The sequence below is a fragment of the Schistocerca piceifrons genome, chromosome 4, assembly GCF_021461385.2.
Source record: "Schistocerca piceifrons isolate TAMUIC-IGC-003096 chromosome 4, iqSchPice1.1, whole genome shotgun sequence".
Lineage (NCBI taxonomy): Eukaryota > Metazoa > Arthropoda > Insecta > Orthoptera > Acrididae > Schistocerca > Schistocerca piceifrons.
The window spans coordinates 81,811,771-81,831,775 of NC_060141.1; the positions used below are offsets into that span (position 1 = coordinate 81,811,771).

Below are 20,005 nucleotides of genomic sequence, written 5' to 3' on the forward strand. Positions count from 1 at the left end.
CATCTTTCATAAATTTTGGTTTGACAATAGACAATAGAAATATACACGTCTTACATAAACTTCCACTGGGTTTCCTTAAAATTTTCCTAAGTCGTTAAGTCATTTGGACTTGATGTGAGGAGAAAATTTGATTATGGAAATATGTGTAGGAATATGTAAGTTAATGATAGAATATTTCTTTCAATAAAGCACATACATATGCTGTCATTAGAATTTGTTTTCCTAAATCTAACAAAGAGAATATTCGAAAGAGTATACATCAAAATATACAAATAATATGAGTCAGTAAGTTGGAAGTGTACATCGGGTAGTAAAAGTTATTTGTATCTCTAATAGTAATAGATGGCAATAAAATTAGAACATAGTTTACGTTTCATTATAAATTTTTTTTCCATTGGTAAAATTGGCATCTATTAGTACCATATTCAAGGAAGGGAAAGGAAACGGATTGGATAGCATGGTCAAAGCACTGGCAACTGTTTGTGAATGCACTCAAAAGTCCGTTTCTTTCCCTCGCATAGCACAACACCAGGTTTCGCCATGTGATTCCGTCGTCTCTTAGATCCACAGTTTTAGTGTAACCAAACACTAAGTTAACCGTCGAATTGCCTGAGTTGCCGCAGCTACATCAGGTACAAGTTCCAATTCCAATTGTCCATTAGTAGTGATGGCGTGCTTCTTGGTATGCAAGCACCTATTGACGTACATCATGACTGTGGTGTGCATCTTGGTGTGCGAACTTCATAGAAAACATCGTAGATTGAAGTAACGTGGTTCACTATTCACTATGTTTGTGCTCCATAACCATGGGGATGCACAGGAATTAAGGTACAGGTATAATCATTTTGTCAAAATGTTCACGGATATGGTTGATAGCGTTATTACCAAATTTTATATTATCTCTTTCCTCTGTGCTCATAAAAATTATTTAATTTACGTTTAAAAGGACAAAATATGTCGCCTTGTGTGACTGTAGAAAAAGTTTATAGTTTTAAACAATTACATAAAAAACACATTTTCGATCTGTAGTGAATTTAGCCTACAGCACATATGATATTACGTGACAGTCAATAACATAAACGAATATTTCTGCAAGTGGAATTTAGTAGTACATTTAGGCATCAACATTTTAAATAAAATAGACAAGTGCCTTTATACAAACTACATCACTTTCTGTGACTTTATCAGATACATTTCCTCTAAATAAATCATAATCTGGTGCTCATATAAATAATTAGATAAAGACACTGTTATATTACTTCACAGGTTGTGAATACACAGTTTTTGAAATATGAAAGTACATTTTGACAAACTATGTCAGTTTCTGTGACTTCAGTATGTTCGGTAATGTGGTCGTCAGTTACGAGTCATATTGTCAGTCCACCATATATTATGTTTGAGTTGTGTAGCACACATCGTCATTGTTATTTATGAGAAAACGTTTGTATTTTACGCAGAGTGCGAATCGGTATGCTGACATTTGGCGTGATCTGTTTTTCCTATGTATGTATCTGATGTAAAAGATATCATGTTCAATGAAGAAAAAATTTTTCGAATAGCAAAGTACAATTTAATGTGGTTTCTCCATCCGTAGTGCTGCGCTGCGCTGTGTCACCTGTTATCAAAATAAACCATTACTAAATTATATTCCTTACATACTAACATCTTCATTCTCCTCTCTCTTTTGTACACCGTGTCATCTCTCTGCATAGCCTATAATAAAATATTCATTGTTAATAATCATCAGCGCACGGCATGGCTTCAACATCTCTCTGCATCTGGAAAATCGCGTCAGCTCTCGGCATGACCTGTAAAGCATTTATCCACATTTCTCCATATTCAGTACTTATATTAAAATTAAAACTACGTTTATTTTGGTGAACTATGACAACAATGCTGCATGCACGGGTTAAAGAATACATCTAATTGCTACTACTGTATGAAAATCATTTGTATGTGTTATACATTTACATTTAAAGCAGTCCTGTTAATTGCTTACTTACCTTACATAATGTGAAATAAATGTCCTGCGAGAACGCTTCTAAGACTGCTATTAATGTTCAGTGTAATTATCTACGGTCGAGTCGAGGCGACCTGTTGTGCACGTAAATAACCCATTAGTAGCTCACTGTGTTCGGGCTTGCTGAAATGTGTCAAAAAGCTCATTGTTATACTCCCTCTAAGAAGATTTTTCTATTTTAAGCATTTCTTTATGTTTGACATATGATGGTTTCCTCTCGATTTTTTTGTTCTGTGACTCATTGTGTACTACATTAGCGTGCGGAATATTTCGAATTCTGTACGGTCCTGCATATAGAAGTACAAATTTTTTGCATCGGGTCTTCCCTCTATGTGACAGATAATGGGTACCATATCGCCAATCTCGTACTTGCGCAATCTACTTACCTGCTTCTGCTGTCTCTTCCGACGATCTGCAGCTCGTTTAATGTTCGCTGGTGCCGTGTCTATTATCTCACAATGACGAAGTCTACACTTCTTTGGAAAAGTAATCATTTCAGTAAGTTTATTCGGTGGGTCTTTATTCGTCAGTATTACAGTTGGTGAGAGCATCGTTGACTCATTAGGTATTGCATTTATTACTTCCTGAAACTGTGAAATGTATTCGTCCGATGTTGTATGCTTTCTGTGGCAGTAAATTCTACATAGTTTCCCAATCTCTTTCATTATTCTTTCTGACGGGTTACAAGAACTGTGATATCTTGATATGTAAATTGGTGTTATGTTCTTACTCTCTAACATTTGTTTCCATATGTCTGACCTAAACTGTGGTCCGTTAACTGAAATAACCTTCTGTACATGTCCTACTATTGATAGAAAATCTCTTACAAATGCTCTTGATACTGATCTAGCTGTTGCTTTCCTTAGTGGAGAAAATGTTACATATTTGGATGTCAGTTCTACGGCTACTAGAATACAACTACAACCTTTACTTGTTCTGGGGATTTGACCGAAAAGATCTACTGCTGCCATGTGTCTTAACTTAACCGGTATGATGGGATACAGTGGTGGAATATGTGATACTGTTGATGATTTAGCTTTCTGACATATCTTACAGGATGCTATAACTTTTCGAATGTGTTTTTCCATATTGTTGAAGTGACAATTTTGTCGAAGAATTAGAAAGCATTTCCTAGCTCCGTAATGTGCATAGCTTAGATGCGTATACCATATCAGTTTGTTTCTGATCCCTTCTGGAATGCATAAATGCCAATTGTTGCCGTCTGGGTATGAGCGAATAAACAGAATATTTTGATGTATAGTGTAATTATGTCTGATTTTTGCGTTGGTCTTGTCCCGCCAAAGCGTTACAATCTCCTTTAGTGTTTCATCTTTCTGCTGTTCTCTCTCTATGTCCTGTAATGCTGATGATATAAAGTTTTCGAAAGCTACTTGTTTGATATACATAATACTATGGTTGTTGTGGCAGAAGGTAATTTCTTTCTCTAGTCGTTTATGGTGAATAGATCTCGATAGTGCGTCGGCAACAATATTCTGCGTGCCTGGAATGCGTACAAAAGTAAAGTCGAACTCTTGTAGATATAATTTCCAACGGCTTAATCTATCATGCGTAAGTTTTGCTAATAACAAAAACTGGATTGCTCGGTGATCGCTATGTACTGTGGTGTGACTTCCATATAGATAATGACGGAATCTCTTAAATGCCCATACTACGCATAGCCTCTCTAATTCTGTTACAGAATAATTGCGCTCTGCTGGAGAAAGTATCGTGCTTGCAAACGCAACATGTTTAACGATTGTCTTATCTTCTTCCTCTACTTCCTGGAAAATATGTACTCCTAGTGCTGTAGTTGAACTATCTGTTGCATTGGGAAAGTTTTATGTTGGGTCAGGATGAGATAACAAAGGTGCCCTTAGTAACGCTTCTTTCAAATTCTCGAATTCAGCTTCAGTGTCTTCATTCCATGAACAAATTGTGTTTTTACTTGTGAGCTGGTATAGCAAGAGTGTGTCTAATGCTTTGTAATGTATGAATTTTCTAAAATAATCAATAAGGCCTAAAAAGCCCCGAAGTTCCTTCTTACTGGTTGGCACGTCGATATCTTTCAATGCTTGCAATTTGTTGGAGTCTGGTGCAATAACTGTTTGTGAAGTGATATGACCTAGAAATTTTATTGAGGCTTTTCCAAATTCAGATTTATGGAGGTTTATAGTTTCACCGTTCTGCTCGAATGTATTCAGTAATTGTTGAAGGGTGTGGTTGTGCTGTTCCCAGTTTTCTACTGCGATTAGAATGTCATCTACATATGTAGTAATGTTGTTTTTAAGATCCTGTGGGAGAATTGTATTCATGCCTCGTATAAAGGCTGCAGACGAAATCGTTAGTCCAAACGGAAGTTTACAAAGTTGATAACATTCACCAAAGCAAAGGAATGCCGTATACTTTCGGCAATTTGGATGCAAATGGACTTGCCAAAATCCTGATTTGAGATCGAGGGTGGTTAATGCAGAGGTGCCATGAAACTTTTGCAGTAACTCTTCTAACGTCTGTGGTCGCTCCGTTTCTGTAATGATTATTTTATTAACCTGACGTGAATCTAAAACCAAACGGAGGGATCCATCCTTTTTTTCAACGATGTGTAATGGATTTACATATTGGCTTGCTGCTGGTTCAATTATACCCTGATTAATCATTGCTCGTAACTCTTTCTTAACTGCATCTGTGTGTATATGCGGGATTGGATAGTGTTTTGCTTTGAAAGTCTCGTGTGGTTTCACCTGAAATTCGTACATAAATCCTGTCATCGTTCCTGGAACATTGTTAAAAACTCTTTTATGTTGCACGAAAATACTTTCTAATTCTGTGCGTTCTGTGTCGTCTTTTGCTATACTGTCTCCAACCTTGCGTGTAATTGTCTCTAATACATTATACTCCTGTTCCTCTGCCATGTCGTTATTATGTGTATTCGTGTATAGTGTGAGATAACAATCGTTATCTTTAGAATCTGCAATAATCTCGATCCTGTGCATATTTTGTTCTTCTGAGGATACTATGTTTTGAAATGTCACTACCACCTCACTGCCTTCCTTCTGTAATGTTAGGTATGACGATTTAAAGTCAATCTTTGCGTCGTACTGTACGAGAAAATTCATTCCAAATATTATATCAGTTGTTAAATGTGGAACTATCCAACAACTGCTGTGGAAAGTTTGCCCTGCAAAAACAAACGTTAATTGTGTCTGTCTTTTGACTTCAGTGCTTTTTCCTGGAAATGCTCCCTTAACTTTAGTTTTGTTTAACGGGTATACTGGGTAATCATTATTGCTATTGCATCTGTTAAATGTGTCTTCGTTAATTACGCACATTGGTGAGCCTGAATCAATTATTGCTAAAATATTTTGTGACTTTAAATTTATCTGGATTGTTGGGTGGCATATAGTTTTCTGCATGATCGGTTTTTCGTGTAACAATGTGTCTCGCACGTCATCGAATGTAATGGCATTCTCTATCGTTATCTTTTCTCTGTCCTTATCCATCGTGTCGTCATTTAGAGATTCATCACAGGCTATCTCTAGTCATGAATGTTCTGACATTTCATTTTCTGTCGGGGAGCGTTGTGTGTTTTCTATGAGCTGTACTGTTCTACCGTTTTGATTATAAACGGTAGGTGGCGGATGAAATCTTGTGTCTGGTACCTTCATACGATGACTTGGTTGTTGTGCACTGTTTGAATTTCTATGAAAATTATCATTGTAGAATGTCCTTTGTGGTCAGTGTTCGTTTTCTCTCCTTCTGTCGTTATAGCTGTGGTTATACAGCGAGGCACGCGTGTTTCTCTGAAAAGGCTGTCTTTGTTCGTTTTGTGTATTTTTGCGGCTGACCCGTGTAATGGCTTGCACCTGACGCATTTTCTGGGCGATGAGTCATGTGAAAGTTTGAGCGGTTCGGCATTTCCTGTCGTATATGTGTCGTGTTATTTGGATCGCTTTGTTGCTGTCTTGAATTGTAATGTACATTATTATTATACTGCTGTTCATTAAATCCCTGCGCGTATTTTCGATTAAAATTTTCATTTTCGCTGCAAAAGAGTTTATTACGATTGTTATTGCCAAATCGTGTTTGCTCAAAATTAGCAGTGTTTGTCTGGTTTGCGTTATGTCATGAAAAGTTCTTATTAACAAACGCATAATCTGCCTGGTGTACCTCTAGCAATTGCAGGATGTCTCTAAATGCGTACCGCTGTCCTTTTTCTGGCCTGTTAATAATGACACTTTTAATGCTGTGGGGAGTTTTGAAATATGTAGCTGTATTAATGCAGATTGACTGTATGGCTCATTGAGGTATTGGTTTTGTTCAACCATATACTCGAAAAATTGTGTGATTTTTGGGAAACTAGAATTCTCGAAATTTGGCAGACTAATTTGATCTTTAATGCTACTGTGTGTGGTATCTGACCAATATGCTACTAGAAATGCTTCCTGGAATGCTTATACTGAAAAACACTGTCTAGCAATTCGTCGCATTCTTCTCGCTGGTTCCCCTTCAAGGAAACTAATAATAAATTCTAGCTTATGTTGAACTGTCCAGTGGATGTATTTGCTTCCTGTCGTTTTTAAATGTTTTAAACTTTCTCACTGAAAGGAAATGCTTGTGTTCGAAACCATCATGTCTTTGTGTGTAATTACTATCGTAATGTTGTTCATATGAATTTATGTGTCTTTTTGCCTGATGAAGATCTCTTACTCTCTGAAAGCTACTAAGGTACACCACAGGGTATCTTCCACGATGGAATCAAGGAAATAATACTGTCACGTAGAAAGGTAGAAAAACGGTACTAGTACTATCATATGGTTTTATTATTATGTCCATTTACAACAACAGCTATACAGGAAATATAGCACTGTTTTAAACTAACTTCTAATAACAGTACGCCAATGGCCTTGTCGCAGTGGTGACACCAGTTCCCGTCAGATCACCGAAGTTAAGCGCTGTCGGGGTGGGCTAGCTCTTGGATGGGCGACCCTCCGGTCGGTCGAGCGCTGTTGGCAAGCGGGGTGCACTCGGCCCTTGCGATGCAAACTGAGGAGCTACTTGATTGAGAAGTAGCGGCTCCGGTCTCGTAAACTGACATACGGCATCCAGTGACGCCTGTGATCTGAGGATGGCATGGCGGCCGGTCGGTACCGTTGGGCCTACCAAGGCCTGTTCAGACGGAGTTTAGTCCACTTTAGTACTAATAGCAGTATCATGAATTAGTTAAGTAAATTTATTTTCTTGAAATGAGATCCAAAACTATACCAGTATGGGAGTGTACGACAAAACAGATTATTTCATTTTTTTGGTGTCAGTAATTGTACGTAGGCATTTATAAATGGCCCATGGCCGAAACTGTACGAGAATACGGGGTCACTGAAATAAATGTTAGTAACTGTGTAGGTATCTTCAAAGAAAATTAGCAGCACTAGAATAAGTACAAAACTATTGCCTACGGTTTCACGCAATTTATCTTAATCTCGAATAAAATGGTCGTTTTGTCTAACGGTTCTTAACTATACGTGTTGAGTGAAGACATTCTAGGCCAAGGTCACAGTCTGCCACGCATCGATGTGGCCATCCGTTTATCACTCTCAGCACGCCGTCCCCCGGACTCTTAACGGGGATCACGGAGTCCACCTGGCCGTACGATACGAGTCGGTAGTCGGGTCTCAGCTTACCCGAGCTCACACCGAATTCCAGCAGTTGCCGCAGCGAGTTCATCATACTGTCGGTAGCATTTTGGTCCTGGAAGTTGCCCACGAGTGCTACTGCTATGTTGCAGCCCTGTAGCCAGGACGACACGCTGCTGGCAGCGTCCCAGCCCCGGTCCACGTAGACGTTGCCCGCCACATCTACGAGGAAGTTCCACCGGACCTGGCGCTCGTCGCTGTATTTACGCAGCAGTGGCACGCACGCGGCTTCCGTCTCGCAGTACGCGCCAGGCGTGTCTCCGACGACCACGGCAGGAATGGGGTGAAGCAGAAGACTCGTAGAGTCGGCTGGCGCTGAACTCCGCTTGGGCCACAATTTGATCTCTCGTCCGAGTTCTGTCATCAACTGCCGATCAAGTGTTGTATCTGCAATCAGATACAGACTGTTGTGATCATAAATACCACACTTCCTCGTGTGCAAATACAACTTCCATGTACCAAACGGTATGGGACATACACTCCTGGAAATTGAAATAAGAACACCGTGAATTCATTGTCCCAGGAAGGGGAAACTTTATTGACACATTCCTGGGGTCAGATACATCACATGATCACACTGACAGAACCACATGCACATAGACACAGGCAACAGAGCATGCACAATGTCGTCACTAGTACAGTGTATATCCACCTTTCGCAGCAATGCAGGCTGCTATTCTCAAATGGAGACGATCGTAGAGATGCTGGATGTAGTCCTGTGGAACGGCTTGCCATGCCATTTCCACCTGGCGCCTCAGTTGGACCAGCGTTCGTGCTGGACGTGCAGACCGCGTGAGACGACGCTTCATCCAGTCCCAAACATGCTCAATGGGGGACAGATCCGGAGATCTTGCTGGCCAGGGTAGTTGACTTACACCTTCTAGAGCACGTTGGGTGGCACGGGATACATGCGGACGTGCATTGTCCTGTTGGAACAGTAAGTTCCCTTGCCGGTCTAGGAATGGTAGAACGATGGGTTCGATGGCGGTTTGGATGTACCGTGCACTATTCAGTGTCCCCTCGACGATCACCAGTGGTGTACGGCCAGTGTAGGAGATCGCTCCCCACACCATGATGCCGGATGTTGGCCCTGTGTGCCTCGGTCGTATGCAGTCCTGATTGTGATGCTCACCTGCACGGCGCCAAACACGCATACGACCATCATTGGCACCAAGGCAGAAGCGACTCTCATCGCTGAAGACGACACGTCTCCATTCGTCCCTCCATTCACGCCTGTCGCGACACCACTGGAGGCGGGCTGCACGATGTTGGGGCGTGAGCGGAAGACGGCCTAACGGTGTGCGGGACCGTAGCCCAGCTTCATGGAGACGGTTGCGAATGGTCCTCGCCGATACCCCAGGAGCAACAGTGTCCCTAATTTGCTGGGAAGTGGCGGTGCGGTCCTCTACGGCACTGCGTAGGATCCTACGGTCTTGGCGTGCATCCGTGCGTCGCTGCGGTCCGGTCCCAGGTCGACGGGCACGTGCACCTTCCGCCGACCACTGGCGACAACATCGATGTACTGTGGAGACCTCACGCCCCACGTGTTGAGCAATTCGGCGGTACGTCCACCCGGCCTCCCGCATGCCCACTATACGCCCTCGCTCAAAGTCCGTCAACTGCACATACGGTTCACGTCCACGCTGTCGCGGCATGCTACCAGTGTTAAAGACTGCGATGGAGCTCCGTATGCCACGGCAAACTGGCTGACACTGACGGCGGCGGTGCACAAATGCTGCGCAGCTAGCGCCATTCGACGGCCAACACCGCGGTTCCTGGTGTGTCCGCTGTGCCGTGCGTGTGATCATCGCTTGTACAGCCCTCTCGCAGTGTCCGGAGCAAGTATGGTGGGTCTGACACACCGGTGTCAATGTGTTCTTTTTTCCATTTCCAGGAGTGTATATTAATCCGGCCGGTGTGGCCGAGCGGTTCTAGGCGCTTCAGCCTGGAACCGCGTGACCTCTACGGTCGCAGGTTCGAATCCTGCCTCGGGCATGGATGTGTCTGTTGTCCTTAGGTTAGTTATGTTTAAGTAGTTCGAAGTTCTAGGGGACTGGTGATCTCAGACGTTAAGCCCCATAGTGCTCAGAGCCATTTGAACTATTTTGAACATATGTTTAAAAAAAAAGGTGGTACGGTGGTGCAAAGGTACACTTTTTTGCTGAACTCCAAACAGGAGATTTCCAAATCCTCAGGCGAACTACATTTGTTTCGACATAGAATCCTACTTGTGCCAGCACAATTTTTTTCTTCTTTTTATCCAAAAATATTTCACTAAAGTTACAGCATCGTCAGTGGGTCTTTAATTTTCTTTCCCTCAGGTAGCAGGAAAACTCTTTCCTCTCTGTACATACAGAAATTTCATTTTTTAAGAAAGGTATTCACCCTATCCCGAAACAAATGTAATTTGCTACAGGATTTGGAAAACTCCTATCTGGAATTCAGCAAAACAGTGTATCTTTACACCTCCGTAGCAACTTTGATTGCCTTTAAGGTACATCCCTTACTGTTTGATACGTGGGACAGGGCGCCAGTATAAGTAGAAACAGGGAGCCGGTCAGCTGTTTGTTTGCCAGTTAGACAGAACCTCAACGCAGGACTCACCTGCACTCGCCATCAAGAGTAATCGAACTGGGCATTCTACACATGATGGTAGTCGTCGTTCACTGTATTTAGCAGTGTACCAAATACTGTATAACGTCTGTCAACAACTCATTGTAAACTGTGCATAATCTTTAGTCCCGTATACAGGGTGTTCATAAATGAATATCGGGGTTTTAACGCATTATAATATTTATTACATTAAACTTACAGTTATAAATGATATGTCAAATGAAAGAGCAACTCAAACAGTTTTCCAAGAACCTTCTAAATGTTCAATGCAAGCACCATACTGTCATAGCGAAGTAAGTGATTGGTTGAACTTCACTGTACCCAAGCGCTGGATAGGCCGCAAGGGGCCCAATGACAGGGCTTGCATTTTCATGGCCTCCACGTTCACCCGACCTAGCGCCATGTGATTTTTTCCTTTGGGGCTTCATCAAGGATCGTGTGTACGTGCCTCCGCTGCCAACAGACCTCCCTGAGTCAAGAAACCGGATTGAAGCAACTGTTGCTACAATCACTGAAGACACACTTATCAACGTTTGGGAAGAACTCGGCTATAGACTTGATGTGTGCCGTGTCACAAATGGTGCTCACATTGAATGTTTATAAGGTTCTTGGTAAAACTGTTTGAGTTACTCTTTCATTTGATGTATCACTTATAACTGTAAGTTTAATATAATAAATATTATAAAGCGTTGAAACCCTGATATTCATTAATAAACACCCTGTATATTGTTACCGTAGCTGTTACCTAATCCGATCTCGCTCTGATATTTCACCTCCTGTTGTTATTGTGATTTTCTGTATTTTGCTTTATAACTATTTTTCTTTACAGTTTGTCATATGCAACCACAGAGAACTTAATGAAGAAGGTTATTTGCATCGAAAATTTACGACTGGGAATGTTACTCCTAACAGTGCACTAACATTCAACTGTCAGCATATGGTTTTGAATTTTTTAAACAGTGACAAACCGCAAGTTTTTAGTAAGTGCAGCTTTCATTGTGAAAATAACGTGAAAAGCAAAACAAGTAAGTGAGGACACAATGCTTACACCACACACGCACGTACACACACACACACACACACACACACACACACACACACACACTATAAAATAATGTTAACCGCAACAATCCCGTCACAAATTTCGATGTAAATACCATTTTAAAATAAGTGCTCTATGGTTGCGATTGACAAGCTATGGAAGACTAACAGCTATAACGCAAAATACGGAAAATCACAATAATAGCAGCTGGTGGAAACAGGATGTATTTCAAATCTGTGAACAGTTCCTATAAAAGCTGGAATTTCTGTATGTACAGGCAGTAAAGAGCAGTTTTCTGGTTACCTAATAGAAAGAAAATAAAAATGCAGTTCATGATGCGGTAACTTCAGCGACACACATCTGAAAGGAAGAGAATTGCATTTCCTCAAGACGGAAACGGATCAAATAAAATTTAATTATAAGCAGATAAGGACACAATAGTGAGCTTCAACCTCGAGCCGAATGTTCATGGAAAGTTGAATAACAAAAATGTGTGTTACCTACCATTATTCGGTGCTTTTGACCAGGATATAAACATTCAAGGATGGCACAGAAGAGTAATGGTATCAATTTGTTATAGGGAAATGCGATATGGAGACAATTAAATTACAAAACCTAATGCGCTGTAAACTGTCGTGGTCTGTGACAACTTTTCATGTCCAAATTTCCTAACGAAATAATTCTGCAGCCATTATGGGTTTTACAAAGAACTGAATCATATGTTCATCCTGGATGTATATTATGAAGTTAAACCTATAAAACATTCGACGTATACAAAATATAATTTACATATCTATGGAAAAACAAAAATAATCAAAGGGAAGACTCCAATAAAATTACACTATCCGACGGAAAGGCCTGGATCTCACCGTACATGAAAAATCACAAAACATGATCACCACACTACACAGTCTTAGTGAGTGCGTGTAGCAATAATTGTTCCGGCCATCTGCACCGGAAAGAACTTACGGCGGTCACGGCGATAACGAATATTAACACATAATTACTTATACGAGGGTTGGAACTTTAATAGTGGCAACTATTTATTTACAGCTCGTACAAAACAGATAAGTGTTTCAAAGTTTTACTGATCTTCAAAGTAGTCACCAGCATTGTGTACAACCCGTTGCCAGCGATGTGGAAGTCGTAAGATACTCTTAGCAGTGCCAGTTGTATTGACAGTTCGAGAGGTGCGGTCTATGGGCCGACGAATTTGTAGCAGTTCTGAAGCGAATGCCGTGAAGTGTTTCCTTCAGTTTAGAAATCGCGTTGAACTCACGAGGGCTTAAGTCAGGCAAGTGCAGTAGGTGGTATAGCACTTAGCAGCCCCACCAGTCAAACACATCAGTAACGGCTTGCACTGAACGTGCTTGAGCGTTGTCCTGCAAAATGATGGTCAGGTCCTGCAGAAAGTGTCACCACTTCTGTCTCTGTGCTGTTCATTTTTGGAACACAACCTACGACTAGCTTACAGACAGAAGTGATGGCACTTTCTGCAGGACCTGGCCATCATTTTGCAGGACAATGCTCAAGCATGTGCAGTGCAAGCTGTTACTGATGTGTTTGGCTGATGGGGCTGCTAAGTGCTATACTACCTGCTGCACTCCCCTGACTTAAGCCCTCGTGAGTTCAACTCGATTCCTAAACTGAAGGAAACACTTCAAGGCATTCGCTTCAGAACTGCTACAAATTCGACGGGCAGTAGACCGCGCCGCTCGAACTGTCAACACAACTGGCACTGCTAAGAGTACCCTACGACTTCCAAATCGCTGGCAACGGGTTATACACAATGCTGGTGACTACTCTGAAGGTCAGTAAAACTTTGAAACACGTATCTATTTTGCAGGAGTTGTAAATAAATAGTTGCCACTATTAAAGTTCCAACCCTAGTGTATACCTGGAGGATACTGCATCGTATAAATGATGGCTCCACAAACCGTTTCGAAAGTTGTACAGTGAATGCCTTCTATTACCCCTTTACACCAACTACTGAGCCGCAACAAACGACCTACAGAAGTGTCAGGTTTCGTTTCAGACGGTTGCTTTTTATATAAGCTATTAAATACGCAGAAACTGTTCGGACACTAAAGTCCCATTAGAGAACTGACAGCTGCACATTACCCTGTCTGGAGTCGAGTAATCAGTAAATATTCGATGGAAATGAGAGACGAATATCTAGATGAAACAGTAACAAGAACTCTCTAAATTCATGCCGGCCGCTGTGGTCTCGCGGTTCTAGGCGCTCAGTCCGGAACCGCGCGACTGCTACGGACGCAGGTTCGAATCCTGCCTCGGGCATGGATGTGTGTGATGTCCTTAGGTTAGTTAGGTTTAAGTAGTTCTAAGTTCTAGGGGACTGATGACCTTAGACGTTAAGTCCCATAGTGCTCAGAGCCATTTATGTTAAGTCCCATAGTGCTCAGAGCCATTTGAACCATTTGAATCTCTAAATTCATAAGGATAAATTAAGGTACCGATATTACTCATAATGCAAAGACATGGCAAATAGTTAACGTAGTAGCGGAAACCAGCTTCTCACCAGTTCTGGTGCTAGCCTACGTGGATATGATGATCATGTTTTGGTAGTGTGCAATTCATCCGTCGCAAGAGACATAGGACACTGCAGAAACCGTAAGAGCAACATTTTTAAGATTAGGTAGAGCGTTTCTTCGTAAAAGTAGTGTGGCCTTATACATTGTATCACATATTTTCCGTATGCGACTTACTGTGTGGCTACTAACGAAAACATGTCTACAAAATGCAAGTGATGTATCACCAGATGCAACTGCGATTATGAATCAGTTGTTATATTATTTTAGTGATAACTACATATGTCAAGTAGAAGACTGTTTGTAATACATTTGAGGAGGTTGGATAACCCATACCTCATTTTGTTTCCATAGTACTGCTGGAAAGAATAACTTAATAAATTGCCGTATATGCGAAGAAGCAAGGAATCAAATCTTAATGAAAAATACGAGTTGAAGGTGTGAATACTGTTTACTCAAACATAACTTCCACTTGCGGGATTATGTAAGATTTTTAGTACACAATTTTACATTTATTATACATACTACTTTTTTGCTACAGTGGTTTGAGATCTGTAGAAAGAGTTTTGCCGGCCGGGGTGGCCGAGCGGTTCTGGGCGCTACAGTCTGGAACCGCGCGACCGCTACGGTCGCAGGTTCGAATCCCACCTCGGATATGGATGTGTGTGATGTCCTTAGGTTAGTTAGGTTTAAGTAGTTCTAAGTTCTAGGGGACTGACGACCTCAGAAGTTAAGTCCCATAGTGCTCAGAGCCATTTGAACCATTTTTTTTTTTGAAAGAATTTTACTTTTACATGTTTGCTATTAATAACCTGCTTACCGTTGAAACTTCCTGAAAGATTAAAACTATGTGCCTGACCTAGACTCGAACTCGGCATCTTTACCTTTCGCGGATAAGTGCTCTAGTGAGTGAGCTACCCCAGTACGACTCACGACCCGTCACCATAGCTTCAATTCCCCAGTACCTCGTCTCCTACCCTCCAAACTTCACAGAAGCATCCTCCAGTCTGTGGCTAAGCCACGTCTCCGCAGTATCCTTTCTCCCAGGACTGCTAGTTCTGCAAGGTTCGCAGGAGAGCTTCTGTGAAGTTTGGAAGGTAGGACACGAGGTACTGGCGGAAGTGAAGCTGTGTGGACGGGTCGTGAGTCATGCGTGGGTAGCTCATTCGGTAGAGCACTTGCCCGCGAGTAAAGGCAAAGGTCCCGAGTTCGTGTCTCGGGCCGGAACACAGTTTTAATCTGCCAGTAAGTTTTATACTAGCGCACACTCCGCTGCAGAGTGAAAATTTCATTCTGGATGCTTACTATTGTCAAGCCTTGTGATACATTTATCGCCTCATGAAACTGCTATCGACAGAGGTCTTCCCTCTACACATTATCACTTCGTAACCTAGCAACGAGGGCTACAGCGACCGTGTGACGTGCGCAGCATGCCTCTCTGTGTTCTTAGTCTTGTCCTCAGCGTAGTTTCCCCGCTTAATGACTTTAAGTCCAACTAGCTGCCGCGCTTCAAGTGCCGCGCCGAAAACATACGGATGTTTTATTTCTGTTGGATATGAAGCCGGACATCCTACTCTGTCTTCTGTCACGGGTTCGATGCTTCCACATTTCAGCACTCGGTATGATACATGAGGAGGACCTCACCGTAAATATTCTGTAGTCTGCAAGGTCGAGCAAGGGCACAACTTGCGGCAGCAGTGGGTACAACAGTAAGAATTGCCACCTTCGTTCACGGCACCGCCAGCGGGACACCAAAGGAAATTTAGTCTGGTGAGAAACATTTTAAAACGAAACACTTTCAGATTTCCTACCTACCAAGGAAGTGTGACATGCGTGTTTCCGTGCGTTATTGTTTCAAGACTATCCTCAGTTAAACTTTTTATTTATCTTGGGGAGTGTCTTTTGCTCGTTCAAGGTCATTGCAGTGTTCTATGGCTTGGTTGTCTTTTCCACTGCTATGGTTACACATTCCCTGGCAGAACGTTAAAAGACTTTACGTCTGAAATTATGACTGGTTTCATGGGTATTACGCGCACGTTATTGTACTCTGGGGTTCTGTCATTGTTTATTGTCACTGGGTTTAAGAAACGTTACTATATAACGTCAATAGTTCCTTCATTTAATTTTATCAGCTTTATGGATTTATAAATTTTTATTCAGAATTCTGAAAGCTTTCCTTGCTGTCTGTTTTGAAATATTTTTTTTATTGTGTTTCCATGTTTTATGAGATTTTTTCAGTTGTTGTATTTACTACGTACGGACCGTTTAATAGTCTCGAAAAAGTCTAAAATTTCTATCGGTGACAGAAGCTACTTCGCTATTGTAAATAGGGGAACATTAACAAACGTCTTATAAATTCTTTTGGTGCCTGTCGATCACGTGATACCAATTCTTTCCTAGTGATGACAATAAACGTCTCTAAATTTCAATGATTTGATAAATAGCACCACTGACACCGAGTTAAACATCTGGATAAATAGATTTTTCCTTGTTGTTTCCACTCCTGGCTCCTTACTCTCTACCCTTGCGTTATGTTCTCCACCATCCAGAATTTTTACCCCCCCCACACCTCTCTTCATTATCAGATTAACTATTTCTTCATTCCTCAGCATGAGGATCTCAGAGGCTACCCCTCCTATCAGCCAAGTTGTACCACAAAACTCTTTTTTCCGAATTCGATTCAGCACTAATTCATTATTCACTCGACCTCCCCATTCAATCTTCACCATTCCTCTGCTACACCACATTCCAAAAGTTGTACTCTTTTCGTCTACACTATTAATCGTCCACGTTTCACTTCGACACAAGGCTGATCTCCAGACAAACACTTTCGGAAAAATTTTCCTTAGAATAAAAGTTATACTTGATGTTAAAAAAATTACTCTTTTTTTCAGAAACACTTTTCTTGCTAATGCCAGGCTACATTTTATAACTTCTTTACATCGACCATCGTCAGTTATTATGCTGCCTAAATAACTAAACTCTTCTACTTGTTTTAGTGTATCCTAATAAATCTCTTTGAGCATCTCCTGATTTAATTCGACTGTAACACGTTCCCCTGTCATACTTCAGTTGGGTTTATCTTATAAACTCTTCCCAAGCCACTATTCTTTCCGTGCAATAGATCTTCCATGTCTAGTGCCGTATCTGACAGAATTACAAGACCATCAGCATACTTTGAAGTTTCTGTTTCTTCTCCCTGAACTTTACTCTTACAACCTCAATCTTCCAACTTCACTCTTACAAATTCACTCTTCCGCCTATCTCTTTACTTTCTTTCACTATTTTCTCTATGTACAGGTTCAATAACGTCGGAGATACGCTGTAATATACTGAAGCATGGGAAAAAAGTTGAGGATCTATTAGATGAGGATCGGTTTGGCGTTAGGAAAGGTAAACACACCAGAAATGCAGCTCTGACGTGGCGCTTAATGATTGTAGCAAGACTTAAGAAAAGTCTAGGAATGTTCGTAGGACTTGTCAATCTATGAACATCCTTCGATAATGTAAAATGGTCCACGATGTTCAACATTCGGAAAGAAGAGTAATTTGTAGAAAGAGATGGGTAACATTCATTATGTACAAGAACGAAGAGAGAAAAAGAAGAATGGAAGAGCAAAGTGATGCAATCTTTCACCCTGACTCTTTAGTTTACATATCGTAGAGGCAGTGATCGAAGAACCACTGACGCAGATAAAGGAAAGTTCAAGAGAAGGCGTAAAACTCAGGTTGAAATGATATAAATGATGAGACTCGTTGATATTGGGAAACTCACTGAAAATAAGTGGAATCGCAGGGCTTATTGAATGGAGTCAACAGTCTAATGAGCACACAATATGAATTGAGAGGAAACCGAAGTAAAGAGGAGTAGCAGGAAAGAGATCATCGGTAAACTTTTCATCAACATGCTGGATCATGAAGTAGGAAAACGGAAGGAATTATTCTGCCTTGGAAGCAAAATAACAGATTGTGGATAAAGGAAGGGCGAGATACAAACGAGACTAGTATGGGAAAAGACAGCACTCCTGGCCAAAACAAATCTATTACCATCACGCATTGCGCTTAGTATGTGAGAGAAATTTCTGACAAAGTACGTCTGGAGCACAGAATTGTACGTCCCCCTGCGGGTCCGGGGGTTATAATAGGCCCAAGGTATTCCTGCCTGTCGTAAGAGGCGACTAAAAGGAGTCCCTCCCCCTTAAGGGGGTAGTTTGCACCTGCGTCCGGAGACGGACGGTTCCACGACTTCTCTTTGTGGTCCTTTTGGTTATTCACTTATTCTTGTTTCTTCCTTCCTTTGTTTGGTTCCTTTCTTTGTCTTTCTCCCTCTCACTGTCTTCCTTACTTTTTCCCTTGCCTTCTTCTCCTTACCTTCTTCTCCTTGCCTTCCTCTCCTTGCCTTCTTGTCCCCCCTCTGTTCTCCGCCTCGGCGTTTGAGACAGTCTGTCCTTTCTCTCCCTATCTCCCTTCTTTTTTCCTCTTCTTCTTTCCTCCCTGTGCGTGCCTGAAGGCCGACCCACGCGTTCGCACGCGTAGCCGGTGACGGGGTAACGCGTAACTCCCCGCCCTGGGTAGACAAGTAAGGCAAGCACATACCCCTGGTAAAGGCCAGGCCCGGAGAGGGGTGATTGCCTGAGCTGACACCTTCCGACCATGCCGATTGGTCGCTCCGTCCGTTTCTCGGGAGGTGTGACCTGAGGTGTAAACATTCACCTAAGGCGGGAGTGCCCTCTGAGAGGGTCCCCACAAGGAAGGAGCGCGCCATCGGAGACGCTGGCAATCATGGGCGATTCCTCCGCAATGGATTTCTCTTCTTCTTCTCTCTCGACTTCTGCCCAAAAACGGAAACTTGACCACCCACCAGTGACAAAAGTACTACCGCCTGCCCCAAAGTTCCTCGTAGTTTCTCGATCTGAGGATGGAAAGGATTTTTCATCTGTCAACCCTTTCGTTATCCAGACGGGCGTAGATGCCATAGCCGGATCTGTCAAGTCTTGTACCAGGATGCGTAACGGTACCTTGTTACTAGAAACTGAGAGCGCCTTTCAGGCACAAAAACTGCTTCGGGCCACACTCCTGTACACGTTCCCTGTCCGGGTGGAGGCTCACCGCACTTTGAATTCGTCGCGTGGGGTGGTATATACTAGAACACTCGACGGATTGACTGACGAGGAGATTCAGTCTTTCCTCGCTGAGCAGGGCGTGACGGCTGTCCATAGGGTCATGAAAAAAGGTCAACAATGACCTTGTACCGACCCGGACACTTTTCTTGACCTTCGATAGTGTTCAGCTGCCGTCGCGCATCAAAGCGGGCTACGAGGTTATTTCTGTTCGCCCCTATGTCCCGACACCTACGCGCTGCTACCAGTGTCAGCGTTTTAATCACACTCGTCAGTCTTGTTCCAATGCGGCTAAATGTGTCACTTGTGGCAGGGATGCCCATGAGGGTGACTGTCCACCTCCGTCTCCTCGTTGTGTGAACTGTCAGGGTGACCATGCAGCGTCCTCCCGCGACTGTCCCATCTACAAGGATGAGCGCTGTATACAGGAGATTCGGGTCAAAGAGAAAGTGTCCACCTCGGCTGCTCGCAAGCTATTTGCTAGTGGGAAGCCCACGCTGCTCCCAGCGGGGAAATACAGTGCTGTCCTCGCCTCGCCTCGGGCTACCAGGCGACGCAGACATGCGATCTGACCTTCAGCACTACGGTCGTCCGTTCGGCCAGTGCTAAGATCGCCCGGTCGACGTCTCCTCTTCCTCCCGTCACCCCTCAGACACAAACACCTTCATCAGCTTCTGCCAAAACAAAGACCCAGAAGTCAGATGCACGGGCCTTCAAGAAGGAACCGTCCCGTGCAGACTTCCTACGTACCTCGAACTCCCAGCCATCGACTAGTACTTCCACTAAACGACCTTCCAAGAAGGCTCATAGGAAGCAAAGTTCTCCTTCTCCGCCACGGCGCGATTCTTCTCCTGTGCCACCAAGCGGTTGCCGCCCTAGGCCGTCATCCGTTTCGCCTGGCCGCACCGCTGGTAGCCGAACATCTGGCCGTTCACCGACGGAGAAAGCTCCCCCTCCCGGCCATCTTAACAAGA

The 20,005-nt window shown here is 42.7% G+C and overlaps 1 protein-coding gene across 1 annotated transcript in view; it reads right to left on the reverse strand.

Moving 5' to 3' along the window:
* Window positions 1-7,334: 7,334 nt before the first annotated feature.
* The window catches only part of LOC124795612 (peptidoglycan-recognition protein LA-like), an 85,209-nt gene continuing 72,538 nt past the window's right edge, over window positions 7,335-20,005 (reverse strand). Inside the window, exon 4 of the mRNA XM_047259683.1 lies at window positions 7,335-8,094. Within this exon, the coding sequence (XP_047115639.1) occupies window positions 7,517-8,094 (578 nt within the window). The 3' untranslated portion in view covers window positions 7,335-7,516. The remainder of the gene's footprint in view (window positions 8,095-20,005) is intronic.